Below are 18339 nucleotides of genomic sequence, written 5' to 3' on the forward strand. Positions count from 1 at the left end.
GACCACAATTGAGCCCACAATTTCTGTTGCTAAGGGAAATTTTGTTATGTGGATTTTGCTCCATTTTATGACATTTCTTGCCATAGTTGTTAAATGAATCACTGCAGTTGTTAAATTAGTAACGCTGTTGTTAAATGAACCTGGTTCTCCCATTGACTTTGCTTGTCAGAAGATTACAGAAGCTGATCACATGACCCCAAGGCACTGCAACCGTCATAAATATGAGTCAGTTGCCAAGCATCTGGATTTGATCATGTGACCATGGGGATGCTGCAATGGTTGTAAGCGTGAAAAATGGTCATGTCAGTTTTTTTCAGTGCCTTTGTAACTTTGAGTGGTCACTAAGTGAACTGTTGTAAGTCGATGATTACCTCTGATGCAAGAATTACACTGTACAAATGACTTAAATGTTCAACACCCAATTGGATTCCTACAACACAAAAATATTAAAGCAGGAAGACAAAGGCACAATTTTTCAATTAAGTATCCATAGAATTTGTATTATCCCAGGCTGTATAATAAAACATTAGGTATTGATTAAAGAAACATTTCTCCAATAATATTGCTGAGAAATTAATAAAAAAATCTCTGTAATATGCCAGTAATAACATAGAATAAAAAAATATCTCTTTTTTTATTATTTTTATATGTGTCATAGCTTCTTTATTTAAATTGTACTTATTATTTTAAGAAATAATTCAGTGTGTTGGGTATAATACACCTTCCTTTTCCTTTATTCCCCTCAACAACAACAGCCCTGTGAGGTAGGTTGGGCTGAGAGAGAGCAACTGACCCAAAGTCACCCAGCCGGCTTTCATGGCACAACATGATTCTTTCTGAATCCAACCAGCAGTTGTAAAGAAGGAGACACTTTTCCCTGAAATGAAAAGAAAGGCAGAATGTGTAAAATAGTGATTGAAATCTATTCCAGTTTCCATCCTTCATTTATGCTACTTCTCCATGTACACCTGTAAGACAGAATTATGAGAACATATTCATTTCCAGCCATTATTAATTCCTACTTCCGTCAGCCATATTGCTGGCCAAAAGTCAGGAATAAAGCTTGTTGTAGTTCAGGACCACATAACTGCTCTCCCTTCTAGAAGGCATCCGACATGATCAGGTAGGTCAGACAGATTCCACCCTGAAGAGCGTCTATACCTTTCCCCACACAAAGCAATGGGTACTGCCTAACATTATCTCTAGGTGTCAATATCTAGTAGACCTTAGCTAAGCAGCCTTCTTGCTATGCACTTTCTTCTAGGAGCTTTGGAACAAGAGTTGGAACTCAAGGAATTACATCAACACCTAAAGTTCTCAAGGGCTGCCAGCAATAATTGTTTATCTAGGTTTGCTTTGACTGGATTCCCACATGGAAAATCCAGAGAAGATAGAGCTATGTCTTATGAAAAGAGAGGAAATCATCAGAGAAATTGTGTCATAGATATGTTTGGCATTCACTTATCAGATTTCTCAGCTGTCCTGAGAAAGTCACATACTCTTATATAGATTTTGTTTTTCATCTATAGGGACTGATCTCAATTTTTGGCTGGCTATGGATCTAGATTGGCTCAGTTCCAACTTTAACAAATATGAATCCCCCAAGGCCATCCTAAGGGCTAGTCTAGTAGTGCTACTGATATAAAGGGACAGTGTGGGCTATTTGTATTATAACAAACAATGTAACACCTTCTTTTAAGGACAGATGCTCTCCTGTTCCAGCCAGTACCGCCTCCAGAACAGATAAGTGTAAATTGTGAGATTTGGATGGTGGTTTTCTCTTTGGTGAAGGTGAAATTCAATTTGCTTCCTAAGTAGCAAATTCCAGTAATGTTCAGCTGCTTTATGTCATCAGGATAAACAGGGTCAAACGTCAGGCAGTTTCTGGAGATCCTAGGAAGAGCAGAAAGAACTCAGTGGCTAGAATAGGGAATCCCTTACATTATCACCAGCCTTGAAACAGGATACAGATACATCACCAAGGGTTAATGTGATGCTCTCCACATTAGCATGCAGGTTGAGTGATGGTTTTCATTCTGATGATTAAGTGAACAATTTGATCTGCAGGTTTTAAAGATAGGATGAACACCTTGGTTTCTTCTGAATCCCTCACCTGGACAGTATCCATCATATTCTGGATGGTAACGTCTGCTCTTATCCAAAGGCACTTTAAGTTTCTTCATAATCTCCTTCCACTCTTCAGGGACAACAAAATGCAAGTGGGATCCCAAGTCAATTGCAAATTTCAAGCTGAAATGGTATGGAAAGAAAAAGATCTAGCTAAATTAACCTAGCAGAGAATTACAAATTGCAAAAAGGTTGACATTTAGCATTTTAAAAGACAACATCAGTATATTTGGGGCACTTATTTTTCTTTGAGTTTGCTCCTGATTTGGTATTAAAGAGGTATTAAATTATTCCTCCCAACACATGTTTTAATCACTGTGATGTCATACTTGCTTAATGTTTACTTCTGTGAAATTAAATGGCATTCCAAAGATACAACGGCATACATTTTGTTGCAGAAGACAAATCAATTATATGCCACTTAAAGAAGTTTTTTGCACTTCCTCTAGTTCTGGGGTACAGACAGGCAGATTTTTTTAAAAAAAAGTTCTTATATTAACAGTCTCCACAAAGTATCTACTCAAGGTTTGCTATTCTATTTCCACCTTTCTGCTTTTTATCTGTGTTACTTGAGAACAGAATATGTATATTTCTGAACAATGCTGTTACTTTCTCATAAATTTCAAAGAAATGGCTTCTAATGAAACCAAGAAAATCAGCAGCAACATTTTCAAGCTTATCATCTGTGTATTTCTATTCCTTTTTCTTTAGTGTCTTTAAATGAACATGGGACCCGAGATCTTAGATAGCCAAAACTCATGGGTTGCTTAATGGAGGTTTTTTTTGGTACAATGTGGAATATTAAAATTTGGAATTCCAAATTTGGAATTATCTGATTCCATAACTGGCCCACACTAGGGGCATTTTCTCTGGCACTAACTGTTAGGGATGTGATGAGAAATACATTTGTAGACAATAGTCACACTCATGAACTGGATTAAAAAGATTCCCAAATAATCCTTAAAGGACTTGGAAATTCATGCTTGATTTTGTACTACTCAACTCAATTAGGGGAACTTTTGCAAAAAGTAGCTTACAATTTGCAAAGAAGCAATATACGGTATATATTTCATAAGACAGAGTATCTTTACAAAAAAATCTTACTCTATTTCTATTGGATTGGCCTCCTTTCCTTTCTTTACATGGGCAATGCCTTTCTCAAAGGGGGTGAGGAGGGAGAGAAAGGGAAAGGTTAGTCTTAAACCATCGCTGCATTTGAAAGTCAACTCCTCCTGGAAACCAGAAAGTAAATTCTGTGTCAACTGGAAGTGGGAAGGAAGAGGGAGTTGACAAATATACTGCATTTGGTTTGGACTTTGGACCAGAAAATCCAAAGCATCTTCCCAAGAGTTGGGATGAAGAGATGAAACTCCCCAGCCAGACAGACTAAAGTATGACATGAGGCTCAGCCTATCATAATTATCTTTTATATTCCTGAAAGATAAGAATGCCAATGAATTTTTAAATTACAGGTAGTCCTCGACTTACGACCACAATTGAGCCCAAAATTTATGTTGCTAAGTGAAACATTTGTCAAGTGAGTTTTGCCCCATTTTACGACCTTTCTTGCCACTGCTGTTAAGTGACTCACAATAGTTGTTAAATTAGTAACACGGTTGTTAAGTGAACCTGGCTTCCCCATTGACTTGGCTTGCCAGAAGGTCCCAAAATGGGATCTGGGACCCTGCAATAGTCACAAATATGAACCAATTGCCAAACATCTGAATTTTGATCACGTGACCATAGGAAGGCAGCAACAGTCGTGTGAAAAATGTCATTTTTTTCCAGTGATGATGTAACTTTGAAAGGTCACTAAATGAACTGTTGTATTTAAATTTGTACCAGATAATAAATGTATTGAGAAGGTGAATTCAATGTTAACCATAAAAAAGCCCAAAGTAGAAAAAAAGCCAAAGAAAGAATAGAAATTCTGGAAGGAGAGAAGGACAGAGAAGAAATTCTGGAAGGAGAGAAGGGCAGAGAAGAAATTCTGGGAGGAGAAGGGCAGAGAAGCAGGATCAGGGATTCTGGAGATCTCTTACCTCCTCTGGGCAACTGCATTTGTATAGACAGAATTATCTACAGTGCAATGATATTCATCTGGGGGCAAAACACCTGAAAGGAGGCAGACAGTTTTAGAACTCAGCAGCCCTTCCATAGGCACCACTGTGATGTCCTCATGGTTAGGAATGGACACCTATAAGCTGTCCAATCTTTTTCTCTCTCCCAGAATAACTCTTGCAATAAGTATTGATGGATGAAGGTTCAAGGGTGCATATTGGTTGCAATGCATTTGGGCATTTAAAATCTCTATTGCTCTCCCTCCTGTCTCCCAAGGTCATTCCCACCTATCATTACAGGTTCTGCCTCATCAGCTGTAGCTGCTGGAGGAGATGCACTGAACTGACTCCTATCCCTGCTCAGGAGCCCCCTTACACACTTACCCACAATGTGGTAGTTTTCTTCCTCAGAGTTCCACACAACTCGGCTGCACCAATATTCAGAGACAGCCTGGACTACATCCCAGCCACCTTCCTGCTGAAAGAGCCTCAAGTCCTAGAAGCGCATCAGGAGAGATTCCATTGACCCTGCAGGGCCCCATCTGACTCAGACAGGCTAGCCAGGTTTACTGGCAAAAGCAGGAGCAGGATGGGTGGCAACAGTGGCTACTCCAAGCCCAGCCACAGCTACCTGAATGATACAGAAATACTGCTCAAATGCCAGCATCACATCTCCATTGACGTGGATCTCCTCGTCTCCATAAATTCTCTCAGGACAGACCTCTCGGCCCGTTGCCGCACTCTCCCAGGGAAACTTTGCACCCTGCCACAATGGAAACCAAAATGAAATAAAATCAAGTATCTTGACAAGGTCATACGGCATATTAAGTAGTAATTTTTTTCCTTTCTTTGAAGGCGTTCAAATCCAGAGCATGCTTGTTCAGGAATGGGCAGCTTTTCCCTGCATGCTGCTAAGAGAACGGCCATTGGCCTCATTTGCTCAATCCAGTTTCTGTCCTCAATGAGGGAAGGCAACTTTTCAATGTTATTCTGGTTGCCAAAGAATAGTTCTTGCTGTTGTTCAATGGTGGATCCCCACAAAACTCTCCACTTGGGTCAAATGGGGTGAAACTCATGGGGGAGGGGTTGAATTCAGCACCTTCAGCATCCAGCCACATGTTCATAGGAAAGAAGAGAATACCAGGAAAATGGCACATGAAGGCCTCTGTCTGGATCCAATAGGCAACTCAAGAGGTTTTCTGTTGTGATGTGGCAGGTTAGAAGTTGGCAGTCTTTATAGCCACTTTGGAGCAATGGTTAAGGCATCAGGCTAGAAATCAGGACATTCTTAGGAAACAATCTAGTTGGGTGATCCTGGGCCCGTCTCCCCCACTTCAGATTGCAAAAGCTGCTTTTGAATATCATCAAGGCTTTCGTAACTGTTTAGAGCCACTCTTGTTTCAAAGGAGTTTCTGCTGCTGTGCCAGGATTTTACTTTTGTTTTTTGAAAAGTTGCCAAAATGCTAAAATTAAAGATCGTTCAAGCCAAGGGGAACCTCTGTGTGGATCCCAGCCAGGACTAAAGGAAATAGTGAAGGAAACTGGTTCCATTACTCCTGTGGAAGGAGACGGGACTTTTCCTCTTGTCTTTGTAAGTGGCTTCTACCTTGTATCCTTGTTCCCGTGCGTTGTGTAGAGCTCCTTCTAGTGTTTGGATCCTGTATTTTAAGATAGCACAAGCCGCTTCTGGATAGAAAAGCAGGATGTTTGGGTATATCCAGGTATCCTACGTTTAACAACAAAAAAGGACAACATATAAAAATATTGCCATCAAACGCAAAGGAACTGTAAATTAGGGTAAAGCCAGCAGTTATTCCTTTCCCATAAGGGCTCCCAGCTTCAGATGAGGATGAGTCTTCTGGGAGACAAGCTTCTTCAACCCCTCCCTCAGAACAAAATCTGGGCCCTGGGAATTATGTCGCTTCAGTTTAAAAGCTAGAGAACCACCTGATGAATATTCTTCTCTGGGACAGGAGGCTGGTGGAAAGTTAATATCAAATCCTCCTCAGGGGACTCTGGAAGAAAGTGCTGCTCCCACGAGTGTATGCATGTGTAAAGGCGTCTGCCCTTCCCTTTCCCTCTGGGGCAGCAACCCAGAAAGTTTGGGAAACTCTGATTTAGGGGACAGTGTTTAAATCAGGAAGTGCCAGAGCAATAATAAAAACATTGTATTTCACATGTCAGATGAAACAACCGGAAGGTTAGCAAAGCTTAAGTTACAAAAGAATGGATAGAGAGGGAGGGAGGGAGGAGGGGAAAATTAGAGACAGATGCAGAGTCAGGTCATTTGCTAATAAAACCTTCCAACTTGTTGTCCATTTTGAAAAGATATTTTATTTGAGAAGCAGAGACTGTGCCTCAGGACAGAACATAGATAACAGCCGGATTCAATCCATGTCCCCTCAAATAAAAAATAACTCTAGTTTAAACACACACATACATTCTACCCCATGTATGCCAGGTGACATGAACTAAGTCTGACTTTTTGTCTTCATTTTGCAGGTTGAGACACGTATCTGAACTAACAGTTGATTGCATGGTACTTACATCAACCTGCAACGGAGAGAAGAAGAACTGGGCAAAATTCACAACATCCTTTAGTCTTTGCATGCGCATCACAGAAAGGCAACATTAGTTGCAGGACAGTAGATGACCAGATCTTTGCCATGTCAGGAAGCATCTTCCCCAATTCATCTCCCCTTCATCCAATAGTAGCAAACTGGGGCAGTTCCCTATCCCAAGTTGTTGAAGTTCACCCGGAAGGTGCCTTGGCACATGATGGGGACTCGGTTCCCCTGGTAATCGTGAAGACGGATGTCAGGGGTGCATAGATGTTGTTTTTTCAGGCTAGGGATAGCCTGCTTCAGTGTAGACCATAGCATGATGGTCAGTGATGACTTGGTGTCAATCTCCATCTCACATGGCGAGTCCTCGATGAGGACTGTGACCTTCAGCTTCTTGGACCGCCTTGTGTGGGCTTGGCCGATTGAGGTGTGGTAGGTGATTCTGGTGTCGCCCTCTGAGCGCCGTGGTGGCGGCTGTCATGCCCCTTGGTTGGGCCTCTGCTGGCGGTTAGGTCGGCTTTGTGGCTGCCAGGTCGTCTGGGGGGGCGGGGGGAGCTTCCTTCAGCAAACCTTGGTGATGTGCCCCTTTCGCTCACAGCACTGGCAAATAGCGTCACAGAGTTGGCAAAACAATCTGGCATGGTCTCCTCCGCAGCTAGTGCAAGGCGGGAGACGTGGTTTGAATTTGCGCATCGGCTGGGTGCGGCTACTGCACATGTGGCAGCTGTCATCTTCTTCACCCTCTGAGCTCTCAGCCTCTGCAGCCTTGTGATGTAAGCGTGTGCTATTCTGCGTATCCTGTGAAGTGCCCTGGTGTTGCAGGGTTTCTGCAGACTTGGCGGCCAATTCTGATGCCCTGGCTTTGTCCAAGGCAATTTGCAGAGTGAGGTCAGACATGGCAAGTAACCTCCTCTGTAGGTTAATGTCCCACATGCCGCAAATTGTGCGGTCCAAAATCAGCTCGTCCAGGTCTCGGAACTCGCAGTACGCTGTGGTTTATCGTAGCGGCACAATGTACTCATTGATCAATTCGCTCTCCTTTTGGTTCCTGATGTTAAACTCATGCCGGCGAACATGCTTGGATGGCCTGGGGGCATAGTGGGTCCTCAGCGTTTGCTGGAGCATGGACCAGGCGACTGATTGTAGTGACGTCCCCTCAGAGAGGTCTTTCGCCATTCTGAACACTTCCCAGCCACAGTTTCCGAGGAACATGTTCTTCTTATAGCCTTCAGAAAGGCCCATGAGGTCGTTGGCCTCGAGGAAGCAGTCAAATCATAGCATATATGAGTTCCAGTACTTGGTGACTGGGTCACACAGTCGGTGGGGCGTGCATGGCCATTTTGTGTTCTGAGGGCATTTTGAGTTTGCTGCTCAAAAATGGCTGCTCGAAGCCGCACTCTAAGCTCCGAGTTGGATGTACTTGCTGAATTGCTATGCTCTTTTTTTCGTTCACCTAGTTGCCTTCCAATCCCATCCTTGTCGCCAGTGTTAGATCGGGTAATGGATAGGCACACACGGGCTTAACGGTAACAACAGCTCTTTATTAAGTACAACAAGTGAGAACAATCCAGCGAAGGTTGAGTCTGACAGCAGCCCTTTTATAGGGAGCTGTCAGACCCTTCGACCAATAGGATTAAACCTCTGTTCCCGCCAGAACAGAGGACCTTGGTGGAAACCACTGTAGTTAGAACAAGTATCTAACACCACCTATACCTTTTAAGTGCAGTGGCCAATGGTTCTGTTCTCCCTCAATCTCTCTGCCTCATAGACCAAGCTACTTGGGAGTTCAAGAGTTGTAGAGTCAGCATATCTGGAGGACAGCAGGTTAGGGAAGGCAATATTAGTCAAAGTCCACCCTTTCTTATCATCCAAAGCAACCTCTTAGCATGATAGGCGTTTCCTGACAGCCTCCCTGTGTCCTCTGGAGACGACTGCATTTATTCCCTATTCACAGAATCCACAAGAAAAACAACCATCCATATCCATTTTGACATTAAGGGGACTGGGGAGATTAGCCCGATGTGTCTGCTCAACTTCTCCATTGTACCCCCCGTTGACATGAAGGATGTCCCTGTAGACTCGGGTGCCCAGATAAGCGTTGGTCAATGTTGGGAGGAGTCTGGCCGGTCATTCCCGCCCCTGCCTCTTCCGCCTGGTGAATTTGCTGCTCGGTCCTATTCAGCAGGGTGGGAACAACTCCAAGCGGAGAAATGAAGCTTTTTGTAAAAACTGGCCACGCCTTCCGGGCCAAGGGACAGGAGGAGCCTCGCCGTCTCCCCTCCTCCCTCCGGCATCGGCCCTTTTCTGTCCTCTCCCTTTTCTCTTTTTGAGACTCTCCCAGCGTGTGACGCAAGGGGACAGCATCTGACCACACAAGCGCGAAGAATCCACAGTGGGGTTATGTTTTTTTTCTATGCTTAGGTGAAAATGCCAAACTACAAGAATAAAGATTGGCACTGTGCAGAACCCACTCACCAGTCAGAAATTGGACAGTCATTAAGTGAAGCAGCAAGCACTTTATTGTAAACTACGGTTTTGCAAGAGACGGTGGCTAGCAAATTAGACATACCCCCAAAATAGATTTCAACCACGTTTTATTCCCTCAGCCCAAATGCAAATCCCTTTTGATGAGGACCACGAAGCTCACAATTTCCCTAAATTACCATTGTCCTTTAAGCTTGTTTTTCTCATGGCAATAGGTGACTTTTGCTTTAGCCACTGTTGCTGCTTTTCCGTAATTTAGCTACATAAGCATAAGAAACCGAAACAAGCAGATTATTTCTAGCGTTATGTGTTGAGCTCTTGTGGTTAAAACTTTCAGCTAGCCGGACTTTGGACCTGCAAACATTTCCTATCTTTTCTTATAATTCTAAACCTTATTGCATTTCTTAGAACTGGTCCCTAAAAATGTACGGTACCTGCAAAAAACAACATTTAGCTATTACTGCCTTTCTTACGATTCTTCCTTTTTTTTTTCTTTATACTATAATTGCTTTTTTTGCACTTTCCTACATGGCTGTATATGATCCTTCTAACCTTGATAACATTAGGTTGCATTTTGTGTCCGGATCAAGGCTCCCCTCCCCCACTTTCTCTTCTGCTGCTGCTGCTGCCACTTCTCCAAGAAGAAGCATAACCTCATTAGATGGAGGAGGTTTCAGGGGCATTTACTTGGAGAATGAGCATTTGTACAAGCCCCCTAACACCGTGATGGTGAAACTATGGCATGTGTGCCACAGCTGGCATGCGTAACCATTTCTTAGGGCACATGAGGCATTGCCCTTTCAGCTCCAGCGCAAATGCGCACGCTGGCCAGCTGACTTCAGCCTTCATTTTCGGCCATTTTTCGCCCTCCGGAGGGCGAAAAACAACCCGACGTGCAAACCAGAAGTTCAGGAATGGATTTCCGGTTTGCGTGTTAGGCCGTTTCTTGCCCTCTGGAGGCTTCAGGAGCCTTCCTTGAAGCCTCCAGAGGGAGAAAAATGGCCCTACAGGCAACTTGTAAGTTTGCCATTTTCGCCCTCCCCAGGCTCCTAGAAAGCCTTGGGAGCCTGGGGAAGGTGAAAAAAGGGTCCATCTCGCACAAAAAGTGGGGATTGCGTGCACATGCACGGGGGGGGGGGAGGTCGCATGCACATGTGCGGGGGTTGTGCGCATAGAATAATGGGTGTGGGCATGCCCACGCATGACCTCCTTGCGCTCCCCCCCTGCTTTTGGCATGGGATGGCAAAATGTTTAGCCATCACTGCCCTAACACAAGGGATGGTGCAACATGTGAAAGCTGCTAATACCAACAGCCAAAATCACTCAGCCGATCCTCATGGTGAAAGCAGGATTTGAACTCATGGTTCGATTAGTTCTCCACATAGGTTTCCCTTCCCCGCCTTTGGTGCCAAAGCAAAGCAAAACAAATTGAGCACACATATTACAACTAATCACCACTTTTGCAGTAGCAAGGAGTCCCAAAGACACATACTTAAAACTTCATAGGATTGTTTAGTTGACTAGAATGCCTTCAAATGCATTATGAAAGATAAATCCAAACAAAAGTGCAAAGGAAAATCACTGAAGCATGACAGACAAACAAAAACAGAATATCAGAGTTGGATGGGACCTCCGAGGTCCTGTAGTCCAACCCCCCACTGAAGCAGAAAATTCTTATTTCAGATAAATTTGTCCAATTTCCTCTTTAAAACATCCATTAATGAAGCACCCACAGCTTCTGGAGACAATCATCCCATTGATTAATCATTCTCACATTCAGGAAATTTTCCTTAGTTCCAAGTGACTTTCCTGATTTTCTTTTCTTTTTGTTGTAAACACTTCCATTTACTTCACAATAAAAAAATTGCAACTTCAAACACACAGGCATTCACAGTAGTTAACGCCAGCACATTCACACACTTGTCTTTCAGCAGCCCTTCCACCACAGGTTTTAAAGCCATTCTTCCTCCCAACATAATACTAAACTGTTTCTGGTGAATTGCTTCATCGGGGTTCTTTTTCCTTAAACCTCCCTGCTCAAGTCCAAAATATTTACAATTATGTCCCTTCCATTCCCCATAATAACAACCCGCAATTTACTAATTAAGTTCCTCCCAGCCAAATTGCAGCTCCCTTCTACCAATACACAGTTGCACCATACTCCAAGTAATTTTGCTACAGGCTGGACCATTGCAGGTTTAAACCTCAGTGCTTCTACTACATGTCTCCCAATTCCCTGTGCCTTGATCTTCCCTTCCCCGATTTGCTTTTCTGAAGGGGTATAGTTCAGGGTAGATCTGATGGTTCTGGAACCCAGTAGGAATACCACTCCCTCCTCCAGGGGTCCAACTTTACGGCTTATCAGGGGTTCTTGAAAAGCTGGACCAGAAAACAAATGCACCTCCTGACACTCCTAGTCCTCAAAACTCATCAATTCAGCTACTTCTTCCCCCTCTTTCCTCGTGGGGCACTCATTTTTCCAGTGTCCTCTTTCTTCACAGATGGCACTTTGATCCTGTCATAATTGAACCATCATTTTGACTTTTGTCTTGTCTCTCTCCTCTTCTCGTTTGCAGTATCCTTTTTGAACTTCTCTGAGGAGATCCTCCATAGTTTTGATCTCCCACCCATCCAATTTTTTATAGTTTATGCCTAATGTCCTCCCATGCTTTCCCCACAAATTGATACTTCAAAATCATCTGGTGCCCTGGATTGTCAGGGTCCATTGTACGTGTACACGTACACACACACACACACACACACACACACAAACACACACACACGTTAACTCTTTAACCAGTCTAACCACTTTGTTGATGTTTATTCTATTAGTTTAGGTATTCCCCCCCCTTTAAACTGCTTGATTTCAATGCCCCACATTGCCTTCTCTCATAGTCACCTGTCTAAAGGGTGCCATAAAGACATGTCCCCTTTTCTGTTGTCTTGAGACTGATGAAAGAAATGTCCTTCTGGGTTGGGCTCCAAGTGGGGAAAAAGACACTGGAGACATGGAGGCTGCTTGGAAAGATGGTTTTAATGGTGGACAGGATCACATGGCTTGAATCCTGAACAGAAAAGATGATTACATGTTTCAATGTTGGTGGAGAAGAGAAGAGAAGGCAGGCCGGAGATGCTGAGTCCCTGGTTTTATGCCCTCTCTGGCCTTTGATCTTGAGCTTGTATTCTGATTGGTTGCCAGACTCCCATGGGGCCATGCAGGGGCAACTCTCTAGACTGTGTTTTGAATCCAGGTTTGTTTGAGTTCTCAGATGGCATGTGGGGAGTTGGGTAAAGGGCCAATATTATCATGGCTTAATCCCATCCCCCTGGAGCTGAAGGGGAGAACTCTTTATTATGTAAAGGGACTGGCTTGGCCTTCTTAATGGCCCATTGACAAAGTGAGTGGAGGCAGGAAGCTACAGGGAGCTATTCTCAATTTAAAACATGTTTCTTCCTTTTCACATCCAGGGAAATATAATATTCTGCCTTTTCAATATTTCCTAGGATATTTCATTTTTCTGGGAGAGGGCTGGATGATAGCTTTCCACAAGACAATAGAAGACCATAACTTTCTGCCATGTTTTTTTTTTCTCTAAGTCCTGATTATTTCTGACTAATTCCTTGGTTTCTTTTGGTAGGTCCTCCAGTGCAGATGGCTTAATCTGGGATCCTATAGGTACAATGCCATCTTCCTTCTGTTTGGGGCCAGGGTAGGGAGGAAGATTGTCCAAGGGTTCCCACATGGACATCTGCATCAGATTACTTTCTGGTGCCATCCAAATAGCTGCATAATGTGATTCCTCTGTTCCTGCCTTAGTCTCATCTATATAAATGTTCAAGTCCTATATTATAGCCAAATCTTGGTACTGAAGGGAGGCCATATAAAACCTCTGAATTTATACTTAGGCAAGATGCATACACTGTAATGTATCACCCTTCCTTGGTCCAAATGCCTCGTTTGAGGCGCTGACTTCAAACATTCTCCCTAAGAAAGTCCATTCCGGAATGTAAATATTGTTATTCTTCTTGGCCAGCACACTGGCTGGGGAGTCATCCTTCCACTTCAAACTCTTATTGCCCATTGATACCCCCCCCGGTATCCAGATACCCCCCTGATATATTACCAATATTTAACCATTTCCTTCTTATCCTTATACCTTGCACAGGAATTACCTTCCCTATATTTTAGCATCCTCCCCAACAGACTATTGGGAGGTCTGCTTCCCAGGATGTTTGACTCTGCATCCCCTTTATTTTCTCTAGGTCTAGATTTCCTGTTCCCCATTCTGATTCAACATAGATCCTTTCTCCAGTCCCACTGCACCCAACGGTCCCACCCTAGTTCCCTCCTTTTTAGAATTTCCCTAAATTACAGCCCTCCCCACACCTTCTCTAGTCCCCCCCTTTTGATATCTCAGTAAATTACCTTTGCCATTTAAGGTGGATTTCCTATTAGTAACATATGCATTTTGCTTAACCCATATTTCCTGTTTTCTTTCGACTTAGCTGCATAAGCATGAGAAACGGAAACAAACAATTCATTTCTAGACTATGTGGGAGCTCTTGTGGTTAAAACTGTCAACTAGCCTGACTTTGGACCTGCAAACATTTTCTACCTTTCTCTTATAATTCTAAACCCTATTGCATTTCTTAGTACTGGTTCCTAAAAATGTATGATAGCTGCAAAAACAACATTTAACTATTATTGCTTTTCTTGCAAAGGGAAACTACATTCACACACTTTCTCAAATAAATAAAGATCGAACTTTGCTATGAATCTGAGCAGGGTCTGTAGGATTGTCTGGGAGGCTACACATCCTGTTTTCCTGGTTCCCTTCTGGGAGGAGCCTTCATGGTATCGAAAGCAGAACATCTAGATTCAGTTTTCTTCCATATAGCACGAACTCTCAAGCTTCCTCTTTCTGCTATGTCTTCAGAATGGACAGTGATTAATATATGCATATATATGTATTTATAAGTATAGATGTATATATACGTATTTATGTATGAATAGCATGTGCATATATGTGTTATATATGTGTATGGACAGAGGTATACTTTCTTTTCAAACAGGTGTAGAAGTTAAACCCCACCCTTCTCCTAGAAAAATGAAATATCCTGGGAAATATTGAAAAAGGCAGAATATTATATTTCCCTGGATAAGAAATGGAGAAACATGTTTTTTGGTAGGAAACAGACTCACTCATAATAGCCTCCACCTTTGTCAATGGGCCATTAAAATGCCTGAACCAGTCAATTCTACATAACAAAGATCTCCCCCTTTCAGCTCCAGGGTGATGGGATTAAGGCATGATGGGATTAGCTCTTTTCCCATCTCACCACAGGGCACCTGGGAAGAAGCAATGCTCATCCAAATTTGGACTCAAGAGAGCCTAGAGAGTTGCCCCTCCATGGCCCCATGAGAGTCTGACAACCAATCAGAATGCAGGCTTTAGATCAAAGGCCAGACAGGGCATAAAACCAGGAACTTTCAGCATCTTGCTCTCTTTTCTTCTTCACCCAACATCTGGAAGCATGTGATCCCCCTTTTCTGTTCAGGAACTCAAGCCATGTGATCCTGTCCCCCATTGAACCATCTTTCCAAGCAGCCTCCGTGTTTCCAGTGTCTTTTCCCCCACTTGGAGCTGAACCCAGATGGACATTCCTTCCAACACAGGCAACAGAATTTCATCTTTAATTTGTGCCAGGGTGCCAGTGGTGGGTTGAAGGTGGTACGCCCCGGTAAGGGCACACTGGTGCCTGCTGGGAGCATCAGGTACTGTTCCGGTACGGTGCTCTGGAGGGCCCCATCCGCCCACCCTCACTCCTTACCGGTATTTGAAGTTTTTGGGGCTTCCATGCATGGAGCGTACGGCGCCTGCATGATGCTGCGCTGAGCAGCTGAAGCGTCACAGAGGCAATGCAGAGCATTGCGGGTGGTAAATATGCATGCGCATGCTGCACACTTTCATGTGGTGGACGCCTGGTCCTCTTGCAACCGTACCGATTGCAACGTGATCCGGAATCCACTACTGCAGTGTGCCCACAGTAAAAAATGACAATAAATCTTATCTTATGTAACTATTACTAACTCTGACATTCAATTGTGTCTACCTTCAATTGCTAAACTTCAATTGTTTCCTGCCCCTTCATAAGAGAGCAAGATTTATGTTTGGAAAAATCTGATCACTGATATAGACTAACTACTTGCTACAGCGTGCTCACATTTACAACTAGTAGTGAAGGTAGGTGAGTTCCACCCCTGCCCCAAGCACTCTAGACAGCAGCTCTCCATGAGGAGACTCTAAGATGGGGGTCACCTTTGGTTACCTTGCACTAAGGAAACTCCTTGGTTCATTCCATCTATTCCATCATCTTTGTTGTGCTGTAATGAAGAGGATTGAAACATCTCTGAAATAAGGGGGTGGATGAGACTGCAGTGATTAATATCTTTTGTTGCAAAATTATAAGCAAGACACTCTGTTTCTATTACAGGGTGAATGAAAAATGTCTAGTCTTGAACCATGGAGAAAAAGCCTCCACTGCAGGTGTGTCAAACTCAAGGCCCAGGGACTGGATCCAGCCCACTGGGTGCTTAATTCTGGACTGAGGGGCAGCCGTGGATACAGCAAAGGACCGGCCCACGGTGCCCCTGCCAGCAAAAATGGAGCTTGTTTTCTGCGAAACGTGGACTCCAAAAAAGGCAGCTAGGAGAATGATGGACGCCTTTGAACTCTGTTGTTGGAGGTGATTATCATGCATCCCAAGGACTGCAAAAATAACAAACAAACCAGTCCTGCATTGGAGTTCACCAAAAATATCACTTGAAGCCAAGATTGCCAAACAGAGGCTGTCATACTTTGGTCACTGCAGGGAATCACTGCAGTTGAAACTTTTGTAATTTTTGAAATCAACCTAAACAAATGTGAATGAGTGGGTCAATCAATTTCTAAAGTTCTGAGTCTACCCACGAAGATCGGCAGACAGGTCACTTTATAGCACTAATAGAGATGTTATTTATTGAGAATTTAACTTGGCTATTCTTTTCTTTCTTACAAGTTAAATTCAAAATTTATTATGTAGAATAAAAAATAGAAAACAGACGGAACCTGCATTATAACTATAGAATTCAGCTGTTTTAAAAGCAAGTAGGACTATGGGAACATGGAATTTAATAGTCCCAAATAAAAGTCTTTCTGTTGGAAACTGTTGTCTGAACTGTTGTCTGGACATTACTCTGATTGCAGAAGATGCAAAAAGGTTGCAAACTGTAGTTGTGAAAGTTAGGGAGCATGGTGACAAAAATGTGACTAAGATTTAATATAAAGAAAACCAAACAATGCCACTAGGTACAACAAACAGGATAGGCACAACTTTCTTAAAAATGAAGATATACCAGTAGGTATTTTTGACTTACAACCAACTTACAACTTGGCTTAGGAAGTTAATCTTATTCAAAGTTATGATGGATGCTTTTCCCCAAAATGTATTCACAACATCACAGTTCTGATGTTCTGATGCCTCCTTTATATGGTTACATGACCACATTTCGGGCACTTGGCAACTGGTCTGCATTTATGGGTGTTTGCAGTGTCACAGGGTCATGTGACCACAATTGACAACATTTTTGTAATGATTGCAGCGTTTACTTATCAGTTGCTGCAAAAATGGTTGTAAAATTGGGTCTGTCACACGGTGATTCACTTCACAACTATGACAACTCAATGAGGGTAACAGGCAGGTTCTGTTCAGTTTTAAGTGAAGAACTTCTCTGTACTGAAGTGATGATTATCTTCTGCCTTTTAGGCTCAACCATCAGCGGTAAAGAAACAAGCGGCAGGAAATACAAGCAAAAGTGGGTTGGAGCAACACGTTTGCTTTTAAAGGAAAAAGTGAAACCACTCTTTACGGCAGGTATAAAAGTAAACTGACCTTTTCACCTGCTTAGCAAAGCAACATCGGATTGTGCCTGTACGGGTTGAACACAGAGAGGTAAGTCTAAACACTTTATTGTTTAACATGGATCAATTGTTCTTCTGGGTAGATTCTTGCGTGAGATGCTTGTGAATGGGCACATTCAGACACTTCTAGTTGTCAGAGGCATCCAGATTATTCATGTAGCAAAAGTCAGCCTGGAGGAAAGTATTTCTCTGTACTTTATTTCCCTGTACTTTATTTTAGCAAGCATCAATTTCACACAAGTCATCCTGGGCAGTAACTTAACTCTAGAAAACCTCTTGCCTAGTAGAGCAGCCATAAGCAAACCCCCATAGCTGGCTGAGGATGTGAGAACCTGGAGTGTTTCAGATATTACAGTGCAGATCTGTTTGGTTGCTGTGTTTTGATAGCTGGGCTAAGGTTTGATTAAAAGGGAACTCCCGTCCTGTTCATGTCAGAGGCACCTTTTAAGGGGCTTCTGGGTTGAAAGGATTAAGCGGTGACGTCTTCATTGCTTGAAGGATGCCCATGGGGGCTTTTTTCTTGTCCCTGTCATGGAGCTGGACTGAATGACAGGAGCTCACCCCAACACATAACTCATGTCTCAAATGTGGCATCCAGCGTCCTAACTATGTGAGCCATTGCACTCCTTATGAATGTGAACGGTCTTCATTCTGTCTTGGGATTTGACTCAGGTCAAAAAATCTACTTTCCCTCACTCTTCTAATACAAGGAGGACCACCCCTCCCCCTCTGCTTCAGTTTCCAGAACCACCTGCTCCACCTGGAGCCTCACCTGCTGCTGGGCGTCTCCCTCCATGGTAGGAGGCCTGGAGCCAGCAGGGAAGACTTTGTACCTTCCAGCTCAGCAGTGTTCTTTGTCCCTTCCACCTCTGCTGAACGGTCCACTCAGGGATTTTTCATAAGCCAAGTTTTCTAAATTGGCCAATTGTCAATACCCAGGGAACCTGGGCACCTGGGTTGGACTGATCCTAAAGAATTTCACTCCAGGAGTTTGAAAAGCACAGCTTAGTTTGTCCTGGGACTGAGCATTTAAAAGAGAAGAGTCGTTTCCATGGAATACTAGGATGGCCTCCAACTCTCAGTCTGAAGTGGCTGTACCCCATGATCTGGACTCCCTTATAAGAGACTTAATACATCCAATAA

The 18339-nt window shown here is 43.3% G+C and overlaps 2 protein-coding genes and 1 pseudogene across 4 annotated transcripts in view; 1 reads left to right on the top strand and 2 right to left on the bottom strand.

Moving 5' to 3' along the window:
* Positions 1–8601, bottom strand: part of LOC309388850 (protein-glucosylgalactosylhydroxylysine glucosidase-like) — a 90653-nt pseudogene extending 82052 nt beyond the window's left edge. Inside the window, exon 1 of the transcript XR_014176868.1 lies at positions 8465–8601. The product of XR_014176868.1 is annotated as a protein-glucosylgalactosylhydroxylysine glucosidase-like (transcript). The remainder of the gene's footprint in view (positions 1–8464) is intronic.
* Positions 1–18339, top strand: part of LOC309383865 (NACHT, LRR and PYD domains-containing protein 12-like) — a 259601-nt gene that overhangs the window by 51216 nt on the left and 190046 nt on the right. The gene's annotated exons all lie outside the window — the stretch shown is intronic.
* On the bottom strand, positions 1160–17992 carry LOC309384050 (protein-glucosylgalactosylhydroxylysine glucosidase-like; the record flags this gene model as incomplete). The annotated part of the gene is made up of 7 exons (XM_081937209.1): positions 1160–1893; positions 2114–2250; positions 4170–4242; positions 4572–4683; positions 4819–4950; positions 6735–6740; positions 17969–17992. The coding sequence occupies 7 exons, from the start codon at positions 17990–17992 to the stop codon at positions 1874–1876; spliced, it is 504 nt and encodes a 167-aa protein (XP_081793335.1). The 3' UTR covers positions 1160–1873.

The sequence above is a fragment of the Natrix helvetica genome (genome assembly GCF_964273705.1).
Source record: "Natrix helvetica genome assembly, chromosome: 1".
In the NCBI taxonomy this organism is placed as follows: domain Eukaryota; kingdom Metazoa; phylum Chordata; class Lepidosauria; order Squamata; family Natricidae; genus Natrix; species Natrix helvetica.